Source organism: Cervus canadensis, chromosome 12 (genome assembly GCF_019320065.1).
Source record: "Cervus canadensis isolate Bull #8, Minnesota chromosome 12, ASM1932006v1, whole genome shotgun sequence".
Taxonomy (NCBI): Eukaryota; Metazoa; Chordata; class Mammalia; order Artiodactyla; family Cervidae; genus Cervus; species Cervus canadensis.
In genome coordinates, this window is record NC_057397.1 from 77,020,713 (window position 1) to 77,045,252 (window position 24,540).

General features: G+C 44.1%; 1 protein-coding gene across 7 annotated transcripts in view; it reads left to right on the forward strand.

Moving 5' to 3' along the window:
* Positions 1–24,540, forward strand: part of COL14A1 (collagen type XIV alpha 1 chain) — a 225,477-nt gene that overhangs the window by 79,292 nt on the left and 121,645 nt on the right. For all 7 annotated transcript variants that reach the window (XM_043484139.1, XM_043484143.1, XM_043484145.1 and 4 more), the window contains exons 14-20: positions 2,248–2,387; positions 9,436–9,562; positions 11,163–11,302; positions 12,008–12,140; positions 13,334–13,396; positions 16,523–16,674; positions 23,085–23,214. In XM_043484139.1, the coding sequence (XP_043340074.1) occupies positions 2,248–2,387; positions 9,436–9,562; positions 11,163–11,302; positions 12,008–12,140; positions 13,334–13,396; positions 16,523–16,674; positions 23,085–23,214 (885 nt within the window). The remainder of the gene's footprint in view (positions 1–2,247; positions 2,388–9,435; positions 9,563–11,162; positions 11,303–12,007; positions 12,141–13,333; positions 13,397–16,522; positions 16,675–23,084; positions 23,215–24,540) is intronic.

A 24,540-nucleotide genomic window follows, 5' to 3' on the forward strand; every position in this document is an offset into this window, starting at 1 on the left:
AAGCACAAGTGCTCAGAGACACAGTTCAAAGCTCCGGTGGCCCGATGCTGAGATGCTGGGCGTAGTCCCTGGAAGGAGCTTTGGGGGGCCGCTCCTGCTACCTGGGTCCTGGGGTGCACACTGGCCCCATAATGACTTGCTACAAAGCAAAGACTGAATGCTGTTTCTGCCTTTTGCGTTTTTTTTTTTTTTTTTTTGTAAAAGCAAAATTCCTCCTTAGGTTTCTTTTAGTTAATGAAGCTTTCATTTAAGTACTAATGTGGGTCTTTGGTAAGACAAGGGCCCCCAACACCCAGGCCATACAGCAGGAGGCGAGTGGTAGGTGAGTGCGTGAACCTCATCTGTATTTTCAGCCACTGCCCATCACTTGCATTCCCACCTGAGCTCCGCCTCCTAGCAGATCAGCAAGGACGTTAGTCTTGTAGGAGCGCAAACCCCACTGACTGCAGGTGCAGGATCTCGGTTCTCGCTGACGAGGGTCACCCTGAACAGCCGCTTCTGGCCCGCCGTGCGCGGGAAGACTGCCGTGGACCCGTCTCTGCGAAGGGCGGGGGCTGCTACTGAAAGGGCGAAGTGCCTGAAGCAGATTTTCAAGACGCAGATGCCTTGTGCTCTTAAAAAGTGTCTATGACTCTTTCCCATTAGTAGTTGATTAAAAAAAAAAAAGGCCTAAAAAAATACTGTCCGGGCTACCTGAGACTGGCCTGTTTGTGCACTGAGGAAGCTAGGCCTTGTTCCACTGTACTGCTGAGTTTAACTGAACCTGGAAAAATTTAGAGCTAAGTGTGCACAGCACATTGCTTTCATCTCTCCTACACTCCTTTCTGGCTGCTTAAGTAGTGAGAGTCACTAGGCCTCTAGGCTCTTTATTACCGTATAATCAGTCTGCCTTGAATTAATGACAGAGCTGGCCTTTAGAGTGAGGAAGCATTGTGCTTTTCGGGACAGCTGACTATTGTCACACTTTCTTGCCTAGGTTAGGCTCTCAAATCTATTGATTGATTGCCTGTGTTATAGATTCCAACTGCTCTCCTGCTTCAACTAACTGTGACCTTGGCCAAGTAACCTCAGATTCATGATCCATGTAATGGGGCTAATTATAACGTTATCCTTGCTGTCTAATGTTAGGATTTAATGTGATGATGTGTTACATCTCACACGCTTAGAAAGCAAGCAGTGAATCTCAACAACTGTGCTTATTGTAAACCTGTAAAAGCTCACAAAACTCTCAAAGATTATTGACAAATTTTAACCTGTTAATTCAGAGAGGGGTCCTCGAAGAAGTACAGAAAGCCATGGAATTGGTAATGAGGATGTGCAGAAATAGCAACACCTCTTTATACTGTTAAAGCCACAGGAGTCTTTACTTTTATCTAGGCTCACAAAGCTAGTGGGTTTTATCCAGGGCAAGATTCCTACTCCTTGATTCAAGAGATACTTACTGAAAACTTACTCTATTGGAGATAAAAATGGGAACAGAGTTAAATCCAATTCTGTAATCCTTTGAGATGACAGTATATTGGAAGAGAGAGATAAATGTGCAGTAAAGAATGAATCAGGGGAGAGAGGTAGGGAGAATTGAGGTGGAAGGATTATTTTGTGTAAGGTGATCATGGAAGACTTCACTGCGAAGGGGAGATACATTTAGAAACCTGAATCTCGGGTGACTCCAGGGTTTTTGACCTGAGCAATGGGAAAAATAGAGTTTTCGTTTCCTCAGAGGGACAGGTTGAGAGAGAAGATTGGGAGAGGTGACAGGAATCAGTGATTCAGATTTGGACATGCTGAGTTGGAAATGCTTAATGGACACCCAAGTGGAGAGGACAGATAAGAAACCCTTGCAACATGGAAAATTGTGGATCAGAGGAACAGAGTGACTTCGCCAGGACCAGATGGTTGTTGAGTACAATAGCTAAAATTTAATTTCAGATTTCCTGGTTTTTGATTCATTGGGTTGTTCATTTATATCAGCAGGAAATAATAGCTTTGACTGGAGAAGAAAGGCACAGAAAAGTCACCTACCCTTCATTTGTTTCTAAGCATGTGTAATCTGTGGCTACTCTTCATTCTTCATGAGGAAAACTTTTTCTTTGTTAATTTGTTGGTGTTCTCGGTTATAAGTTATTATCTGAGTGAAAATTTTCATAGGTCAGTAGTTTAGGAGTCAAAGATGCTGTATTTTGGGGGTCCTTTTTACGTATTTGTTATTTAAAATTTCATTTCTTTTTTATTTCATTTACTGCGAAGTACCCTTAAGCCCCCCCAGAAACCTGAGAATCTCCAACGTGGGCTCCAACAGTGCTCGATTAGCCTGGGATGCAACATCAAGAAGGATCAATGGTTATCGAATTGTGTATAACAACGCTGATGGGACTGAAATCAATGAGGTAAGCTGTGGAACATGACACAGTGTGTATTTCTGGTGGTTGGGTCTTAGTTTCTTAGAGCTATGTAACTGATCATCCCCAAACACAGTGGCTTGAAACAATTGCTCATTATTCATTTTCTCTCACCGTTTTGGTGGGTCAGGAAGTGGATTTGACTTGAGATTGTAGCCAAACAGTGGCTGGAACTGGTGACGTCAGAGCAGCTTCCATATTTCTGTCTGTGCCGGTCTGGGGAGACTGGACCATCTGGGAGCTGGAACGGCTCTACATTTCCAAGCTGATTGTTTACATGATCCTTTCAGCAAGGCAGCTTTAGGGGAGCCGGACTTTTTAAATGCTGGCTCAGGAGTCCCCAGACATGTATCCAGAGACACAGAGAGAGTGCTGGTTGCACGCTGTGCCACCTTTGTGAGTTAGCAACGGAAGTCATAGAAATATCACCTCACCTCCACTAGAAGGAGAATCCACGTCCCTGCATGGTTCAAGGTGGGCCGGAGCACAGAGCCCACCTGTGGCAAGTGGACGGGGAGGCAGATGTTGATACAGCCATTTGTAGGAAGTACAGTCTGCTCCAGGAAGTGTGGATGAGGAAGTGTGTATCTTCACAGAAATAGTAAACTAGAAATGCAGTATTTGAAAGACCCTAGTTCAATGAGCTTACATTGAAAACTGAGTCATTCAAGTTTTGTGTAGGAAGAAACTTTCAAGTAATAGAATTTATTGAAACCCATGAAGATACAGTATTTTGCACTCAGTGACTAATACTCTTGAGAAATTCTTTCCTTGGAAATATATTTTAGCAGGCTAGATAGCAGTTATTTTTATGTTTTTCCCTTATCTTGGTCCAAGAAGCTAAGAAAACAAGGGAAATATGTTGGATTACATCATTTCTATTTCTTGACCAAGTAAAGCCTGTATTTTCATATACAGAGACAAGCTTTTTCCTACAATGAAATCTAAGCAGTATTTTGCTGAATGTGCCCTCCTACAGCATATGGGGTAATGAATGGACAAAAACTGCTCATTTGCTAACAGTACAGAAATACTGTTCAATATCTTTTATTAAATCTTCATAAATCCTGAGGGCAAATAATTCTGATGAAGCTAGTCATCTAGACCATGTGCTTTGCTTTTGAAGATGAGAACCTGAAGTAGTAAAAAGAAAGAAATGAAAAGCAGTGAGCTATCAATGTCTTTGTTATCAGTCATAAGTAAACTGCTTTCCCAAGGGTTGCAAATTCAGCTGCATAGGAAGCTTACGTGGATAATGTACATGAGTGCAGAAATTGCTGCATCTGCAAAGAAATAGTCTCCCCTGTTTTTCCTGAAACACGAGGCTCCCTTAGGTCATGTTTCATGTTCCTGTTTGGGGGCCACACACATGGCAGGAAATTCTCTACTGAAAGACTGATGACCAGTGCTGGCAGACCATGGGTGACGATGACGGGGTGCTGGGCCCGGTGGGCACAGCGTTGCTGGGGAGTTTGTGCGTGTTCATCAGGAGGCAGCCAGTGTTAGCTCCTGGAGGTTGTTGCCGCACAGAAATCTGCAGGGGCTGCCAGATCTTGTTCCCCTTGGCTATGTGACCAGGGATTTCTTTTTATGTGAAATTTTAAAATGGTGACTCATTGAACAACCAAAATAACATAACCATATTCATTAATATTTGTTCACTGCAAAGCATTCTTATTTGGAAATAATTTTTCATGAACCAGAAATGAACTGTCATACGTATGCATATATGAATTATATAAATATAACTATATATTTTTGTTGAGTGTAATTGACATGTAACATTATATTAGTCACAGGTGTATGACATGATGACTCAATACTTGTTTACATTGTGAAATGGCCATGAAAGGTCTAGTCAGCGTACATTTTTCCATTGAAAAATTGCAGTTGTGTTCATTGAGAAATACATGTGCTTTTTTTGCAGTGTTTTTCAACCTTGGGGATTGCCTCTGGTACTTGCTATTTCTAATTTGTATTGTGCTGTGAAATTAGAAAACTATGTTTGATAAAACTGAATTTAAAATACGAGTAGCTAGACCATGCATGAAAATCTGAGAACATCTTTTCTGAGTGAAGTGAATAAATAATGTGTGGCTTTTGTAACATTTCCATTTTGACTGATAGGTTTTTTTTTTTTTTTTTTGGTGTATGTGTTCTTAATTCTTAGTTTTTATTTATGCAACTGAGACTAAAGGTTGCTGGACAACTGTCTTATATGAGTCAAATACTACTTTACCTAGTTTTGGAATGTATGATTTTAAGGGTGAATATCCCTACCATATTTTGCTTTACTTCTATTCATTTAAACTTTTATTTAAAGATAATGCTGCAATTGGATTGTTAGGAAATTCCCAAAATATTTTGGAATGAGCTTTAAAATGTTCCAACTAAAATCTGCTTACTACGTAATGTATAATTGATTGTAAAAGCTTTGTTTTCAACTCAGTCCATATTTTTCTGCTTCGCTTCCTCTTCCATCTTCCCTCCTTCACTTACTTTTCCTTCTGTCTTTTCTGCATTACCTCTCTCCCTAACTTTTTGGAGACCAAAGAAGAAAAATAGAACAGAGCATTCATTTACACAAGTGTTGACGACGATGGTGATGATAATGGTGGCGATGGTGATGGTGATGTTGGTGGTGATGGCAGCTAACATACGTTGAGTGCTTGCCCTGAGTCAGGCTCTGAGATTTTTACAGAGAACACTTTGTACAACTTTTATAGAAAAAGTGTTGCCAAAGCCTGACCTGTCAAACTGAAGAAGAAGCCGTCTTAGATAGCATGCCCTGCGCACAGATTTGGGGAAGAGTGCAAGCGTGATGGTGCCGTCTCGGCTTTGTAAATGAGCGGCCGCAGGCCCGGGGCTCTCAGAGACGGGCCCAGGCTCCGGCAGCAGTGACCCAACATCGGAGTCCACGGCAGAGCCCGGTCCCTCGTCCTCGTCAAGGACCCTCCTCATCCCTCCTGGGAGAGGCCGACATTCTTAGCTAGGCTGTTTGAAAAATTGTTCTCAGAAATAGTTGTGTAACAATGAGATCATAGTTATTTGTTGCTATTTTCCCAAATTCTTCTCCTACATCTTAAAAGTGCTCCAGATAAAAGCAGTTCCAGAACTTAGTCTGAAGCATATTATGATAACAAAAATAAGTGACACCTAAAAGTTTTCACTCGTTGAAATAAAATGATCAATAATTAATGCATGAAACATAGTCTGTTCAGCATCAAATAAAAAGCTTTTAATAAATAAAACTAGATCTTTTTAATAGATATATCTGTTGAAAAAATATATAAATGTGTATATATATTCAATATATAATGCTGAAATGCATATACTTTTACATATGTATGTATTTATATAGAAGCATATCGAGACCTAAGTGTCTGCTCCAGTTAATAGTACTATGACTCCAGGAAGGCTAGTTAAGGTCTCTGGGTCTCAGGTTCCTTGTTTGTAAAACAGTTGTTAAACACCTAGTGAGAGGGAAGCGGCGGCAAAATGAAGCAATGAATGTCAGGTCCCTGACACTGTAAGTGCCCAGTGCATCTTAGCCAGCATGGTTCAGAACAGCAGGAAGCAATAGGTAAGTACAGTTTAGAAGAACAACTTGAATTCATATTTTAAATATGGATTTGTCTTTTCTGTGAGTTTAAATAATGGAGCCCTGCTGTAACTAGTATTTACAACCAGAGAATTTGGAGTGTGAAACACTTAACATTTTAAGTTTTGGGAACTGGCTGACTTTCCCTTGGGCAAGTTCCTTAACTTTTTGGAGTCTCATTTTCCCCATCTTCCAATTAGGAGTAATAATTAGTTACCTTATAAGGCTGTGGTAAGGAGTAAGTACAACTGATGCATGTAAAGCATGCAGATAATACCCAGACCAGAGTAAACATTAAATGCTAAGAATTACCCATAACATTATCAGGCTTAGAGTCAGAAGAAGATAATACATGTTTTCAGTTGACTCTGGCTCTGTAGCCAGTGCCCTGGCTTAAAACAACAGCGCACGCTTGTGTGACTTGGGCAGGCCCAGCAGGTCCGCGGGTCTCTGCTCCACGCGGTGTCAGCTAAGGTGACTTCTGCATTCATCTGGGAGCCCGGCTGGGCTGGGACTTCTAAGATGACTTCACTCCCATGTCTGGGGTGGCTGAGAAGCTTGGGCTTGGCTGTTCCTCCTTAGCAGCCTGGCTCAGAGTCCCAAAATCATGAAGAGGGAAGCTCCTTTCCCAGGGCTGGCGATCTTTCTTAATGGCCTGCAGTCAGTTCCTTTGAGATGCCTACAGTTTCTCTGTTGACCGTTTGTTCAGATGAGCACTTCGTGTAATCTCTTATAAAATGGATTTTTGGTGCCTCCATCTCAATTTCCATTTACTTATTCTATTCACTCAATATATTTATATATAATTATATATATATGTATATAAAATTCAATATACAGTAGTAAAAAAGCTAAACAAGGTCCTGCCCTCAACAGGCTTACACTCTATGCAGGAAATAGTATCTTGTACTTAGGAGATAAAATGATTCCCTGCTGGGATTGGTGCCGGGGAGGGAACAAACAAGGGCAGTATTACAGGGACCTGCCCAGCAGTCCAGCGGTTAGGACTCCATGCGGAGCTGCAGGGTCCATCCCCGATTGGGGAGCGAAGAGCCTGGAAGCCACAAAGTGTGGTCAGAAACAAGAAAGAAAAAGATATACAACAAGGATAGTGTTAAAGAATCATCCTACTGAGACCAGTGGAGAGGTGAACACCTCCCCACCAGGAGGTGAAATATGAGCACAATCCTAACAGATGGTGAAGGACTTATTTTAAAATGAGCCGAGGAAATAGGGTCCCAGGCAGAATGAATTGCATGTGCGCAGGCCCTGAGGTGGGAAAGACTTGGATAGAAGGTTGTTGTGGCTGATCAGGGATTTCTCTTCTTATGTGAAACTTGCCAATTAAAAAATGTTGGCTTATTGAACAACTGAAATAACACAGCAACTGTGCTCACCTCCACCTGCATGGTTGTTCATCTGCATAACTCCTGTAGAAGTTATTGTAAATGACTGGCTCCTCCTAGCAAAGCTGGCTGTAATCATTACAGTAATTTATATTAGCATTGCAAAAATCGTGTGTACTTCACTTACTATAGCTGTAATGAATGGAAATAATATTGGTTGCAACAATGTCTTGAAAATTAACTGATAGGCACTTTATTTAACTGGAAAAGGTCAGTTTTCATTCCAATTCCAAAGAAAGGCAATGCCAAAGAATGTTCAAACTACTGCACAATTGTACTCATCTCACACACTAGCAAAGTAATGCTCAAAATTCTCCAAGCCAGGCTTCAACAGTACTTGAACTGTGAACTTCCAGATGTTCAAGCTGGATTTAGAACAGACAGAGGAACCAGAGATCAAATTGCCAACATCTGTTGGATCATCGAAAAAGCAAGAGAATTCCAGAAAAACATCTACTTCTGCTTTATTGATTACACCAAAGCCTTTGACTGTGTGGATCACAACAATTTGTAGGAAATTCTTCAAGAGATGGGAATACCAGACCACCTTACCTGCCTCCTGAAAAACCTGTATGCAGGTCAAGAAGCAGCAGTTAGAACTGGACATGGAACAACAGACTGGTTCCAAATAGAAAAAGGAGTAAGTCAAGGCTGTATATTGTCACCCTGCTTATTTAACTTATATGCAGAGTACATCATGAGAAATGCTGGGCTGGATGAAGCACAAGCTGGAGTCAAGATTGCCGGGAGAAATATCAATAACCTCAGATATGCATATGACACCACCCTTATGGCAGAGAGTGAAGAGGAACTAAAGAACCTCTTGATGAAAGTGAAAGAGGAGAGTGAAAGAGTTGGCTTAAAGCTCAACATTCAGAAAACTAAGATCATGGTATCCAGTCCCATCCCTTCATGGGAAATAGATGGGGAAACAGTGGAAACAGTGAGAGACTTTATATTTTTGGGCTCCAAAATCACTGCAGATGGTGACCTCAGCTATGAATTAAAAGGTGCTTGCTCCTTGAAGATGCTTGACTTCCCTGGTGGCTTGGACGGTAAAACGTCTGCCTACAATGCAGGAGACCCAGGTTCAATGCCTGGGTTGGGAAGATCCTCTGGAGAAGGAAATGGCAACCCACTCCAGTACTCTTGCCTGGAAAATCCCATGGACAGAGGAGCGTGGTAAGCTACAGTCCATGGGGTCACAAAGAGTCGGGCACAACTGAGCGACTTCACTTTCCTTGAAAAAAAAATTATGACCAAACTAGACAGCATATTAAAAGGCAGAGACATTACTTTGCCAACAAAGATCCATCCAGTCAAAGCTATGGTTTTTCCAGTGGTCATCTATGGATGTCAGAGTTGGACCACAAAGAAAGCTGAGCACTGAAGAATTGATGCTTTTGAACTGTGGTGTTGGAGAAGACTCTTGAGAGTCCCTTGGACTTCAGGAGATCCAACCAGTCCATCCTAAAGAAAATCAGTCCTGGGTGTTCACTGGAAGGACTGACGCTGAAGGTGAAAGTCCAATACTTTGGCCACCTGATGCAAAGAGCTGACTAATTGGAAAAGACCCTGATGCTGGGAAAGATTAAGGGCAGGAGGAGAAGGGGATGACAGAGGATGAGATGGTTGGATGGCATCACCGACTCAATGGACATGAGTCTGAGTAAACTCCGGGAGTTGGTGATGGACAGGGAGGCCTGGCGTGCTGCGATTCATGGGGTCGCAAAGAGTCGGACACGACTGAGCAACTGAACTGAACTGAACTGAACTGATTTTATTTAAGGATGTGAGATTAGAAATGTGAATATGTAAATCCACTCTCTCTCTGTTTTTAATTGAAGTATAGTTGACCTGCAGTGTTGACTCAGTCGCACACGTCGACAGATGCCTCTTTCTTATCTTCTTTTCTGTGTGGCTTCTAATTCGGCGTCTCCTTTGCTGTAATCATAGCTCTGCTCTCACCCAAGCGGCCAGCAGACTGGAATGTGTCTGATGGAGCGGTTATGACATCTCTCTCTTGCAGGTTGAAGTCGATCCTGTTACTACGTTCCCTCTGAAGGGCTTGACACCCGTCACCGAATACACTGTTGCCATTTTCTCCATCTATGATGAGGGGCAGTCAGAACCTCTGACGGGAATTTTTACCACAGGTCAGTCTTACTATGGTTCGAAAAGTCTCCAGGAGTAACTGTGCGGAAGCCAGAAGCTGAGAGCTTCTTCAAGGGTGATTTTGAAGAGATTGCATTTTAGATATTTATTTATTGGCTGCATCAGATCTTGGTTGCGGCATGAGGGATCCTCAGTTGCGGCACGTGCAGCCTTAGTTGCGGCCTGTGGGGTCTAGGTCCCTGACCGGGGATCGAATCCTGGCCCCCTGTGTGCGGAGCGCAGAGTCTCAGCTACTGGGCCATGAGGGAAGTCCCAAGAGATTGCATTTTAATTTTTGTTTATTTTATACTATTGTTACCCAATGAGTGATATTAGCTGAGTAGAATGCCTACTGGTTAATTATTTTCTCTCAAAGCAAAGAGTGATAGAACCATCTAAGTTCAAACGTCTTTGCTAAATAAAAGTGTGCACTGTTTTCTTCCTAATCTCACAGTTTCTTTTGTTCTAGCGACATAAAGTTTTCACATTTCTTCCACTGATATATGTGTATATTAATTGAACTTCTGAAATTACAGCTCTTCAACAGTTTTTGGCCTACCTACAAAAATGACAGTTACATGCCATTTAACCTAATGCCTCAATCTATAGCCAATTAGGTATTTTCATGCTGCTTGGCAATAGTCATACAACAATATGGCATATTTAAAATACTAAAATAAAAAATAAAGCATGAATGCACTATTTTTCTTTTCTGTATATACCCTGTAGTCGTTCAATAAATGTAACATATTTTTTTATGCCTCTTGGTGGAAAAATTCTGTTGTTTGCTTTCTGGACTTATTAATTGCACTTGGAAACAAATTTAGTGAGAAGGTAATTTGGAGAGAGATGAGAAATAAGGGGGATTGAGAAATAATGTTCACAGAAAAAAGTTCAGTGATTTGGCAAAATCTCCCAAAGGCTAACTCTAGTTGGAATTCTCTTGATATCCTGTCAAAGAGTTTTAAAACCTCTGATTTCAAATAGTAAAAATCAATGAGTTACAACTCACTTTGGGTGTAATTAGATGTTACAGTCTTTGTTGTATATCCCAGAAGCGTGTAAACAGTGCAATAGTGGATGTCTGATAAATGATATTTCAGTTTGATGGCAGCCATATGTACAAAATTAAAAGGATGATTGTTCTTCGCTAGGATTTAACTTATTACTAAAGAGTGATTCAGGCATAAGAAGCAATAAAGCTAGAAGTGACATTTCTCAGGCTTCTGAGGCATCATTTTATTAATTTCTTCAAAATACTTGGAAAACAGTATCTTTGTAAAATAATGAATATGGCAGTCTTATTTTTTTATAATTAATGAAAAGAGCCAAATAGAGACTCCAAGAGTTCTGGAAAGTACTGGAGAGCTGTAAAAGTCTGCTGTGTCCCCGGTCTCCCTAACTTACACTGTGGGTGAAGACTGGGGACAGAAACCCGAGCCCACACTGACTGATTGGCTCTGCTTTCCCTGCTTCTGTGTGCTTTCCTGAAACGCGGGATTTGCCAGAGCCTTTTCTACCTGGGGCCCCCGGCGAGCTGCTTGAGTTACGGGTCTCTTACCTTCTCAGTTCCCTAACAGAATCTCCCTCCTTGGCTTACAGAGGACGTTCCGGCCCAGCAGTACTTGGAAATTGACGAGGTGACGACAGACAGTTTCAGAGTGAGCTGGCACCCGCTCTCGGCGGATGAAGGGCAGCACAAGCTGATGTGGATCCCAGTCTACGGGGGCAGGACCGAAGAAGTGAGTGGTCTGAGGTCAAAAAGTACTCCAGGGCGTTTTAGCTGGATTCCCTGGTGGCTCAGCAGTAAAGAATCCGCCTGCAGTGCAGGAAACACGGGGTCGATCCCTGGGTCAGGAATATCCCTCAGAGAAGGAAATGGCAACCCCCTCCAGTATTCTTTTCTGGGAAATCCCATGGACCGAGGAGCCTGGTGGGCTACAGTCCATGGGGTCGCAAAGAGTCGGACATGACTTAGCGACTAAATAGCAACAATTTTATTTGGAAGCGAATGTCCACTGCTGACATTTGAGTTGGTTTTTGTATTACAATACATTGAGAATCCAGAAGGACTCTATACTTTGCATGACCTGGACTTTTATAAATGTCAAATCATATGATTTTTCTAAGATCAAAATGCATTTTTGTTAGGGCTTTAGTTATATATGTTATATATTTCCAGTAGCTTTGATTTTTCATAAATGACATTTAATAAAACTTCTAAATTGCTGCTTTTGCAATGTTAATCATTCCTTTGCTGAGAGAATTGAAAGGAAAAAAGCCTCTGGTTTGACTTTAAAGTTGAACTCAGTGACCCTGGAGTTCCTTATGCTTAGTTATTTTTTGCTTGCACTCAGGATAGCATCTTTGCTTTTTATTATTTTTTTCTTAACTTTCTCTTCTGTTATTCAAATAAACCTAGTTACTAAGGACGAAATACTTTTCAGGTTGTCCTACAGGAAGACCAAGACTCGTATGTTATTGACGGCCTGGAGCCTGGCACTGAGTATGAAGTTTCCCTGCTGGCTCTATTGGATGATGGAAGTGAGAGTGAGGTGGTGACGGCTGTCGGGACCACACGTAAGTCTTCGTCGGGCCAAGGTGGATTTCACAAGCTCCCACCATTTATTCTGATTCCCTTTTCACCCTTCCGGGTTCCCTGCCCGTCAGCCTTATTCCTGGCTACAGAAACTTTGTCCCTAGAATTCTTCATACATCTTCACCTTTAATGAAGTCAATGTGCAGAGCACCTTAGACTCTTGGTCTATCATCATCTGAAGGCAGGGACCATATCTGTATTGTTCACTGTTATATCCCCAACACTTAACACAATTCTTGGCATATTTTAACTGTGCAATTAATATTTGTTGAATGGAGGAATGGGTGAATGGATGGAAGAATAAATGGATGGATGGATGAAATAATTTATAACTGAATAAATGAGCAAATCAGATAAATGTAGGGCAAAAGTGTCCAAGAGTTTCTGGAAAATCCCAAGTTGATCTTGGTTCCAAAAATCTATTACAAAATTCACTCGCTGATTCATTCATCCCTTCATTTTTTAAATATGAGGTATTAACCACACATTAAATTGTCTTTGCTTGGGTTCCCTGGAACCAGATTCTGAAATAGAAAATTGCATCCAGAAGGTTTGTTGAAGAGTGTAGTTGGGAGATACATCTGTAAGGAAATAAGGATGAAAGGATAGGGAATAGGGAAAAGCTAAAACTGAGCTCTCCGTGAATTCTGTTTGACATTCGGGATCTGGCATGGCCCTTCTGAGTGGCCCCAGGTTGATTCAAAGGGCCAGGTCTTTGTACCCCGTGTCATTGGAGTAGGCCATCCCCTGATAGAGTCTGCAGTCTCAGGGAAGGCAAGTCCCAGAGGTCTGAGCAGTCTTCTAGAAGCTGCTAGCTGAGCATGTTGACCTCAAAGAGGGAATCTGAGCAAATAGCTCTTCTATCCTCTGGTTGCCCAGTGTGGATACAGAAATAGCAGATGCACTTCGTATTGTCTGCCTTGCTGGTCCTGCTTGGCAGGCCCTTAGAACTGTTTAATTTCCTTTAATCACCATGATTATGCCCCATTTCAAAGAGGACTTCACACTCTTATAGATGTAATTAAATATGATGGCAGGTATCTGTGATTAGAAACTAACTTCTTTGGGTTTTAGTTTCCTTCTCTGCCTTTTCTTTGAAAACTCTAAAATGCTATACACAAATGCACAGAGTTATCATCACTAGAGAATTTTAAAGTCATGAATACTTTTTTAGTTGACAGTTTTTGGACAGAACCCCCTACGACTGAAGAAGCACCTACCAGGCCTGTGACATCAGGTAAGAGCAAATGGAAGCCCGTGTCCCCGTGAGCAGAGTCTGTTCTCAGCAGAAGCTGTGCTGTCCCAGTTTTCTCTGATGCATATTGTGGTTAGGGACGGGGCGTGCAGGTTCGAATTTCAGTCCTCTTAGAGATCGCACCTCCTCTGATCCCTGAGTGCCGATCGGTCCTGAGTCTGCTCATCTTTGTCCCTGCGGCGCGCTCTCTGCTTCCCGTCTGCATCTTGGCTTTCCGTCTAATCGTTCAGAGGATGTCAGCGTGAGCAGCCCCAGCAGTCTCCTCTGCTTTTGAGCTCAGTGGCTTCTCCTGCTGCCATCTGTTGGGAATTGTTCACATCGCGGTGTCTGTGCATTTCCGAGGGTGCCTGAGACCTGGCTGGTGTACGGGTCTTCCATCAGTTATTTCCTCTCTCAATAACTTCCCCTCTGTTACCATACAGCACCCGCCTGGCTGTCAGAGTCAGCTAGATACAAGTCTGATGACATTTATTTCCTGACTTAAAACCTTTCAGTGGACCTCCATTATCATTCACTAATTCATCCGTTCACTGATTCATTCATTCTTCAGTTCATCTTTTTACTGAGCCCTTCTGCATGCGCCTGATCTCTCCCATAACATCCGGAATGCTTCCTGGTCAGACCCCGTGTCTCTCCCTGGCTTCAACCATAGCAGTGTTTTTCAGGCTTCCCCGTATCCTCCTGCCGCCTAGAGCTCCTCCTCCTGAAGGGGAGACGTTGCGCTCTGTACCCACAGCCCCTCCCCTCCCCCAGTTTTGCCCAGGAAGGTCCCTCCTCTGCCCGCGCTGTGACACGTCACTATTTCTGTCGAGTTAAGCATTTGTGTCTTAAAGGCCTGACACCGTCTAACATACAGGAGAAGTTCAGTGATGGCTGAATGCAGTAAATGCGTGAAGAGAGGAGTCAGTGGAGGTGGAGAGATTGGAAGGGAGTTATCACGAGAGGGAGAAGAGGAGATGGGACAATTGAGAGCCGTCGCTGTGGGAGAAGAGAGGAAGCGGATCAGAGAGTGCAGATGGAGGCGGAGAGACCCTGAGGAAGGGTAGAGTCCACGCGGGCTGAGCGCAGATGGAGGCGGAGAGACCCTGAGGAAGGGTAGAGTCCACGCGGGCTGAGCGCAGATGGAGGCGGAGAGACCCTGAGGAAGGGTAGAGTCCACGCGGGCTGAGCGCAGATGGAGGCAGAGAGATCCCGGAGGAAGGTAGCGTCCACGCGGGCTGAGCGCAGATGGAGGCAGAGAAATTAGGGAGGAAGGTAGCGTCCACGCGGGCTGAGCGCAGATGGAGGCGGAGAGACCCCAGAGGAAGGGTAGCATCCCCGCAGGCTGAGCGCAGATGGAGGCAGAGAGTCCCGGAGGAAGGTAAGCGTCCACGCGGGCTGAGCGCAGATGGAGGCGGATAGACCCTGAGGAAGGGTAGAGTCCACGCGGGCTGAGCGCCAGATGGAGCAGGAGATCCGAGGAAGGTAGCGTCCCGCGGGCGTGAGCGGCAGATGGAGGCGGAGAGACCCTGAGGAAGGTAGAGTCCCACGCGGGCTGAGCGCAGATGGAAGGCAGAGAGATCCCGGAGGAAGGTAGCGTCACGCGGCTGGAGCGCAGATGAGCGAGAGACCTGAGGAAGGGTAAGTCCACGCGGAGCTGAGCGAGATGGAGGCGGAAGGACGCCTGAGGAAGGGTAGAGTCCTACGCGGGCTGAGCGCAGATGGAGGCGGAGAGACCCTGAGGAAGGGTAGCGTCCCCGCGGGTTGAGTGCAGATGAAGGCGGAGAGACCCTGAGGAAGGGTAGCATCCCCGCGGGCTGAGCGCAGATGGAGGCAGAGAGATCCCGGAGGAAGGTAGCGTCCACGCGGGCTGAGCGCAGATGGAGGCAGCGAGATCCCGGAGGAAGGTAGCGTCCACGCGGGCTGAGCGCAGATGGAGGCAGAGAAATTAGGGAGGAAGGTAGCGTCCACGCGGGCTGAGCGCAGATGGAGGCGGAGAGACCCCAGAGGAAGGGTAGCATCCCCGCAGGCTGAGCGCAGATGGAGGCAGAGAGATCCCGGAGGAAGGTAGCGTCCACATGGGCTGAGCGCAGATGGAGGCGGAGAGACCCTGAGGAAGGGTAGAGTCCACGCGGGCTGAGAGATAGGGAGGAAGGTAGCGTCCACGCGGGCTGAGCGCAGATGGAGGCGGAGAGACCCCAGAGGAAGGGTAGCATCCCCGCAGGCTGAGCGCAGATGGAGGCAGAGAGATCCCGGAGGAAGGTAGCGTCCACGCGGGCTGAGCGCAGATGGAGGCGGAGAGACCCTGAGGAAGGGTAGCGTCCCCGCGGGTTGAGTGCAGATGAAGGCGGAGAGACCCTGAGGAAGGGTAGCATCCCCGCGGGCTGAGCGCAGATGGAGGCAGAGAGATCCCGGAGGAAGGTAGCGTCCACGCGGGCTGAGCGCAGATGGAGGCAGAGAGACCCCAGAGGAAGGGTAGCGTCCCCGCGACCTGCGCGGATCGAGGCCGCCGCGGTGGGAGAGGTGTACTTCGAGTGACGAGTGTTAATAGGAGGAACGGCCCGGGAACGCTCCTGGGGCTCCAGCACTGAAGACCCCGTCTCCCAGGGCAGGGCTGTGGGTCTGAGTCCTGGTTGGGGACATGCTGCGGCCAAAATCGTTTAAGAAATCCGGTAATAAAAAGAGAAAGACATGAGCAGGCAACTGGACTGTGTGTGTCGGTGCTGCCTTGAACACGGAGCTCGGCCACGTGGGCCCCCGGCCCTGCTTCTCCGGCTCAGGCTGACATGAGTTCTCACCATCGTGCCCCACTCGGGGCTCCCCTTCTCCTTTCTTGGCCTAAGAGCTGCTCCCCTGTCCCCTACACCAGTGGACACAAAGTGCTGGTGGTTTTGAGGGGTCCACGGACTCACCTTGAAAGCATCTTTTAAACCCATTTTTATTTGCGGTCAGTTGGTGTCCAGCTCCCCCATTAACCACTGAAGCTGAGCAGTTCTTGCTTCACCTGGGTCTGCATAATGGAGATGTATTTACTGATGCTTGTTGCCATGTCCAAAGATCACCTCTGTGGCTCATTTTGGAGTAGGATGGATGAAAAGTTCTTTAAATCCGTGGTTGTGTCTGTTCCAGTTTTCCGCACCGGAATCAGAAACCTGGTGGTAGATGATGAGACCACTTCTAGCCTGCGGGTAGCATGGGACATTTCAGACAGCAGCGTGCAGCAGTTCAGGGTGACCTACCTGACTGCTCAAGGGGACCCAGCGGAGGAAGTGCTGGGAACGGTGTGTATCGACGCAGCTGATGAGCCGCTCGCGTCCCCTGACTAACCAGGCCAACGCGCTGAGAATGCAGCTTTACGCTCATTTCTTCATCTCTGGAAACTAATCTTTCTGTTTGACCCAAACTTGATGACTTTTCTATCTCTGAAACTGGCTCCATCTTTGTAACCTGTTTTAAATAGATAAAGCATCTGAACCTTCTTTACCTCTTTGCTTCTGTTGCCTTGACAGCTTGTTAGAGCACAAAAATTGGGTCATAAATAGTCCATTATACAGTTGTCTCTGTGCCTGTGTGTGTGTGAGTGTGTGTATACTTCTGATATATAAACTTTTAATATATAAACACATATATATACACATATATAATTTTTGATGTTGGGAATCTGATTAAAAGGTTCAGCAAAACATAACTCAAAGGTCTTCTTTACGTACTTGAAGTGTTCCTAATAAAATGCCCTCCATTAACAATGAATTGTATTTTTCCCTGACATTGACTCTGCTTGAGCAGCTTTATAGTCGTTTCTAATGTATTCTTAATCGTGAGTGTCTTCCTGAGGGATTTAGATTTTTGTGTGTTTTCTTTGTTTTATTTCTATTTTTTTTTCTCTGTTGAAAACCTGGGTACCCTATTTTTTAATTAAGAAATGAAGTGTTTTCATTTTTAAAATTTAAAAAGTCATATAATTTTTATAGGTTACTTTTCATTTAGTTAGTACAAAATATTGGCTACATTCCCTGTGTTGTACACTATATCTTTGAGCCTGTCTTACAACAATGAGTAACATTATTATCCTTTCTTTCTCTTCCTCACTTATAAAGCCTTTGATGGAAAATTATTTGTATTTTTATGATACATAAACAATTGTTTGAGCTCAAGATTCTCTCAGGAAAGTACTTAATTTCAGGCTGATGGATGAATTGCCATAATACACAGTGATAACACAGTGGGCAATAACCACGTCCACTGTGAATAACCAGAAGGTCCATGGAGTTGGTCTGGGAGCAATTTTGGAAAGTTAATGGACACTTGAATAAAACAGGTTGAATTATAAATTCACTCAGATTATAGATTTCAAATGATCAACGATTGGAACATACCAAAAAGTTAAAATTGTGCTTAACCATGGTAACTAAAGATATCATTTGGATGTTTCATTTTTTCCTGTTATTGTCCTCATATTTTAATCTAGTTCCTAAAATGAAACCCATAAAAATTTCCCAAAGTGAGACTTTTGTTTTTTGGTTTTTGTTTCTACTCTTTCCAAGAAACACATTAAGCTTCTTGCAAAATATTCCCACTAATTTGGAATGAGTTACAGTTTAATCTCATGCATGCACTTGTAAGCCATACAAGGTAAAATAATAATAATATTTACTTTGGATTGTCTCTAGATAATTTTCCCTTTGCTAGTTTCTTTCATTTCACACTGTTTGTTTTGAAACACTTGGACACCTAGATGAAGGAAAAAAAGATCAAAAGTCTTCAACACATATGTGCCCCAGTTAAACAAATCTGTAATAAAAATGAAAAATATTGATAAAATTTGATGGTAATTATTTACTGTGCAGAAGTATGTTTGCTATGCAAAAGAAAGTATTTTAGAATTTTTTAACTATCAAGCCCCTTTGGTGAATTCCAATGAAATAGAATTTGTGCACTCTTAATTTACAGACATATTTTCTGGGACTCTACTGGGGAGTAGTTGAGAATTTATATCTGTGTTTTATAAAACATTACTGCTATATAAATGTAATATATTATTATTGGAAACAGAAAGTGTGTGCATTTAGATTATAAAACAAAGGTAAGTCAGACACTCAAACTATATTATTAATAGTTCCCACACACCAAATGAGTATCATAAATATTTTCTTTTTTTTTTATTTTTTAAAGTATAATTGATTTACAGTGTTGTATTAGTTTTTGCTCTGCCGCAGAGTGATTCAGTCACACACACGTGCGCGCACACACACACACGCGCTCACATGTGCGCACATGCACACACGTGTGCACACGCACACACACAAGCACACGTGTGTGCGCACACACGCACACGCGCGTGCACACACACACACGCTCACACACACACACATGTGCACACAGACATGCACGCTGTTTTCCATATGGTTTCTCACCCTTGCGCTGTGCAGGCGGACCTGGTTTATCCATCCCTTATCTAACAGCTGATGTCCACTAACTCCAGCCTCAGCTCGACCCCTCCCTCAGCCCCCGCCCCCTGACAACCACAGGTCTGTTCTCTGCGTCTGTGAGACTGTTCACATCAGGTGAGTTCAGCCAAATGAATGTCTGAAAATAATGAGGCTGACAGGGAAAGACAGACGGCTTAAACATATTACAAATGTGGGAAAGGAAATGTGTCTGGATAAGAGAAATGCCTCTTACCACCTTTCCAAATTTTCTTTCACTATAAAACCTTATTAAATTTATGCAAGGAAATGACAAGATAACGTACTGAAGTTGAAGAATAGTATAGATATATCATAAACCAAATTCAAGCTTTAATATATATAAAACAAGGGGAATTAAATTTACAATTGAGGTTAAGTGAAATATTTCTGTATTTTCTAAGCATAATCAAATCTACCAAATATTCCCAATAAAAAGCTTTTAAACCCTTAGAAAGTAAAGCTCCCTGTCAGATATTTCATAGAGATGGACTTTCAGCTCTGCTCAGAAATGGAGCCGTGGCAATGACCTTGCCCTGACCTTTGTTGTCAGCAGCGGGAGGTCTCACGTGTCTTTATTTGTGAAAGGCTGGCCAAGATTCCAGACTTTTCTGGATCCTACATGAAAAATCTAAAACTGTGTACTGAATTTTAAGTTGAATTTTAAGTTTAATTCTAGAGCGGGATAGTCAGAATGTAGGTCAGCCTCCTACAAGATAAGCTTGATATTAACATTAAGCTTTTAGAAACATTTATAGCTATTTGACATTGCTGGAATGTTCAAGGATATGATCATATGTTTTAGCAATTTTGTTTTATTATATTTTATAAGAATACTGATCTTCAGGGATTGGGATTAAAACAAAAGCACCAACCCCACCTAATCCTTCACCATAGGAAGCGTGAGAATCACTTTATAGAGACAGAACTTTCTAAGACAGCGGCAAAATGAGGCATGGGGGATCCTCTGTCTACTGTGGAAACCGCTTGCTGGATGACAAGCAGTTCTGACGAGCTTTGAGCAATAATGGAGCTAGATATGGAGTAGCACATTTGAAAAACTAAAAATGTGACGTTTACTGGTTAGATTTGCATCCCATTTAACCATGAGTATCTTTTATAGAATTGTTTCATGGACAAAACCATCATCTGCTATGTATGTAGCATCTGTTTTTAATGGGTGCCCATCTCTCTAAAAAAGTTCTACTGGAGTGTGGTTGATTTACAGGGCGGCGTTAGTTTCAGTTACAGCAAAGCGATTTGGTTACACGTGGGCGTATATTCATTCCTTTTCAGATTCTTTTCCCACATAGATTATTACAGAATATTAAGTGAGGCTCCCTGGGCTGTACGGTAGGGACTCTGGTTATCTATTTTATATAGAGTAGTGTGTGTATGTTAATCTCAAGTTCCTAATTTATCCCCCCCCCTCCACATTTCCCTTTTGGTAACTGTAAGTTTGTTTTCAAAATCTGTGAGCCTTTATGGTTTGTAAATAAGGTAATATATATCATTTTTAAAAATTAGATTCCACATATAAATGATATCATATAATATTTGTCTTTCTCTGTCTGACTTACTTCACTCAGTATGATAGATAATCTCTAGGTCCATCCATAATGTTGCAAATGGTGTTATTTTTATGACTGAGTAATATTCCTTCACATATATGTACCGTATCTTCTTTACCCATTCCTCTGTCAGTGGACATTAGGTTGCTTCCATGTCCTGACTGTTGTAAATAGTGCTGCAGTGAACACTGGGATCCATGTATCTTTTCAAGTTGTGGTTTTCTCCGGGTGTATGCTCGGGAGTAGGATTGCTGGGTCATATGGTAGTTCTATTTTAGTTTGTTAGGGAAACTCCAGACTGTTCTCCGTAGCTGCTGCACAAATTTACATTCCCATCGACAGTGCAGAAGCGTTCCCTTTGCCCTGCACCCTCTCCAGCATTTATTGTTTATAGATTTTATGATGATGTCCATTCTGACCGGTAGTGTGAGTTGATACCTAATTGTCATTTTGATTTGCATTTCTCTAATAATTAGGGATGTTGAGCATCTTTTTATGTGCTTCTTGGCCATCCATATGTCATTTTTGGAGAAATGTCTATTTAGATCTTCTGAGTGGGTGCTCATCTTTACCTTGCTTTGTGCAAACAAGCAGAGGTTAAGTAGAAGGAGCTTTGCATACCCAAGAGAAGATTTATGTCTTATTCTTGGGAATGAGTATCACGAGGATAAAGAGGTTTTCATAGTACAGTCAGGTGGAACAGAAGGCAGTGGTTAAAAAAATGCTCAGACCAGATATTCAGGATTTCAGTATGGCTTTTTTGTGTGTGGGTGTTCAGTTGCTCAGTTGTGTCCAGTTCTTTGCAGCACTTTGGACTGTGGCCCACCAGGCTCCTCTGTCCAGGGATTCTCCAAGCAAGAATACTGGAGTGGGTTGCCTTCTCCAGGGGTCTTCCTGACCCAGGGATGGAACTTGCATCTCCTGCATTGCAGGCAGATTCTTTACCACTGAGCCACCTGGAACGCCCATGGCTTTTTTTTTTTTACCCAATAGCTATATAACTCTGTTTCCTCATCTATAAAATGAGAGTAATGATACTTCTTACCTCAAACTGCTGTGGTGAAGAGCAAGTGAGTTACTGCATTCGGATACTTAGAGCAGTGCTTGGCAGATAACAACAGCCAGCTAAGTGAGCGCTATTGTTATAAACCACAGAAACCGCTCCCTGGCAGGGTGAACGAGCCCTGCAGGACGGTCCCACTGCTTCCGGTACCCTGCAGGCTAAATCTGATTGGTCCCGAGTCCATGTGCTTCTCAGTTTGAGAGGTGACCTTATATAAGGAACATCAGCATGGGTGGTTAGATAGGCAGGCAGTTTGGAATCAAAGCCCAGGCTCTGGGCTCCAGAGGGTTATATTGAAAAGAAATGCCCAAAAGGAAGCCAAATGGATGGGTAAGACCAGACAGGACAACCGCGATTCTTTTTTAACGTCTTCTTAATGCAGGGTTATCCAGCTCCTTCCAGAGTAAAGCAGAGCCCCTTGTGTAAAGTCTCCCTCCTGGGACTGCATGGGTACCATCCTGGATGTTCAGTGTCATTCCATATGAGGAGCAAAATCATATTGCTTTAGTATAAATCACCTAATGCAGACTTCCTATTTTTATATTAACCCCCCACCCCGGCTGCTTTTACAGCTTAGCAATATCTTAGCAACAGCTGCTTCTGAGTTCAGCTCGAGGCTTTCTAGGGCTTATTTCATGATTTATCGGTTCCTTCCCTCATCCAGAAGTAGACAGCCGCCCTTTGCCTGCTGGCATTTTACCCAGCTCTTGAGTCCAAAACCATCTCCAGCTGTCCCAGTCTTGTGACTCCCTTAAACTTGTTTGGGTCAGTTCTTACATCCTAGCATTTTTTTCCAGCCATGATGAAGTCTTTTAAATGGCCCAGAAATGTGCCAGCATCTAATTGCTGAAGCCTGTGGAGAAAGTTTTGTGGCCTTAGTATTAAGAACATGTGGCTTTTCTGGTCCTTATATTCTTTTAGGGATGGCAGGATTCGCCACATGGAATGTTGCACTAATGTGTGGGTGGTGTCCACCCCACTGCTGGATTTTAGTTTTTGCAGCCTTTAGAGTCAGAGGAATGGTGATTTCAGATTGAGGAAGACATCTCCTTTCAGAAGTAAAAGAAACTGCAACCTTTTTTAGTGTCACTGGTAAATATCTTTCGACTTGGAAATCTGGGATTTAATGTGTGGTTGTGGTATTCTTGGCTAGCATCCACCCTGAAATACTGGGATTAGATGATCTCTGAACAGGGAGGAATGGAAGGCTGACTTTTCAAGAGGATATTTAAGTAGAATCAAATGTGCTGTGGAGGCTGTGTTATAGAATGAACACTCCTAAGCCATAAACACCTGCTTTCCAAAGAGATGATCGGTTTTTCTTCTGGCTGCTTTACAAATGCTGAAAAGATGTTGAGAGAAGGCTGTTACTGAGCGTTCAGGAGCTTCACACTTAAGCCTTCTGCTTTAGTGATTAGATGCTGAGGGCTGCTCTGAGGGGAGCTGCAGAGAGAAATGCTTTCGCATGGATGCCTTCCTCTCATCCCCCTCAAGCACATCTCCCTGCTCAAAGTGCCTTAAGTCCTCCTCTTTAGTAGACCAGCTGGAACACAAGTCTGACCAAGACCATGGTCCTTTGCTTTTCTCTTCAGATTATGGTGCCTGGAAGCCAGAACACTCTCCTTCTGAAGAATCTGCTCTCTGAGACTGAGTACAAGGTCACGGTGACGCCCATCTATGATGACGGAGAAGGGGTCAGTGTCTCTGCCCCTGGAAAAACCTGTGAGTGAAGCTTCCCCCTGGGGTTGCTCGCTGACTAGTTAGGTGGAAATCACTGTCCTCTGTAATTCAACCCAGTAGCTGAAGGGTAGGGGGTGGAAATGGTCTGAAAGCGTCAGTCGCTCACATGTGTCCTACTCTTTGCCACCCCATGGACACTGGCCCGCTAGGCTCCTCTGTCTGTGGAATTCTCCAGGTGAGAATCCTGGAGTGGGTAGCCATTCCCTTCTCCAGGGGAATCTTCACGACCGAGGGACTTAACCTGGGTCCCCTGCATTGTGGGTGGATTCGTTACCGTCTGAGCTACCAGGGAAGCCCCGAAAATGGTATAGATGATCTTATTTAAAAAGCAGAAATAGAGACACAGACATTGAGAGAACCAGCGCACGGATACCAGGGTGAGGAGTCAGGGGTGGAATGAGCAGGGAGACTGGGAGTCACGTGCACACACTGCCATGTGTGAAACGCTTAGGTAATGAGCGCCTGCTCCAGAGCTCGGGAGCTCCGCCCAGGCTCTGTGGCGACCGAAATGGGGAGGAAATCCAGGGAAAGAGGGGATGTGTGTGCACACGGCTGATTCACTTCACCATGCAGCAGAGATGGACACAGCAGTGTAAAGCAACTCTCCTCCAATAAAAAAGAAAAGAGAAAAAGAAGAGCAAAGGGGATTTGGAGAGAGAAAATCTGCTCGGATTCTGTCTTCACATGTTCAAGCTGTGTGACTTCGGGCACATCGCTTCACTGCTCTGGAGTTCCGTTTTCTCGTCTCTAAAACCTAAGACCTGAGAAACAGCCGCATCTCCCTCCTCCAGATCTAACTCCTCCCAAGTGCTGCTGAGTCTCTCAGAGGCCCTCCAGGCCCTGCACGTCCCTCACCTCGCTGCTCGCCCAGCACGTCACACCCGCTCACGCGAGCGCACGCCCACGTCTTCCCACCCTGTCCCCAGATGCTCTGCTCTCCTCACAGCAGGGAGAAGCTTTTGAAAATCCAGACGGTCTCAGGTCTCCCCTCTGTTTCAAGCCACCTGGTGGCTCCCCATGGTCCTCAGCATAAACGCTAGGGTCCTTGCAGGGGCCCTTCAGGCCGAGGTGACCTGGACCCGCTGACCTCTAGGCCCCAGCCAGCCCTCCTTCCCTGCCCTTCCCTGGCTTTCTAAAGCTTGGCTCGGCCTTAGAATCTCGACACGAGCCACTCCTGCCAGACTGAATATCCTTTCCCAGAGGTGTGCATTTCTGACTTCTCCTTGTCATTTTGGTCTCAGCTCAGTGCCACCTGCTCAGGCTTTTCTGACCACCCAGGCAAGGCCCTCCCATCCTCTCTCATATTAT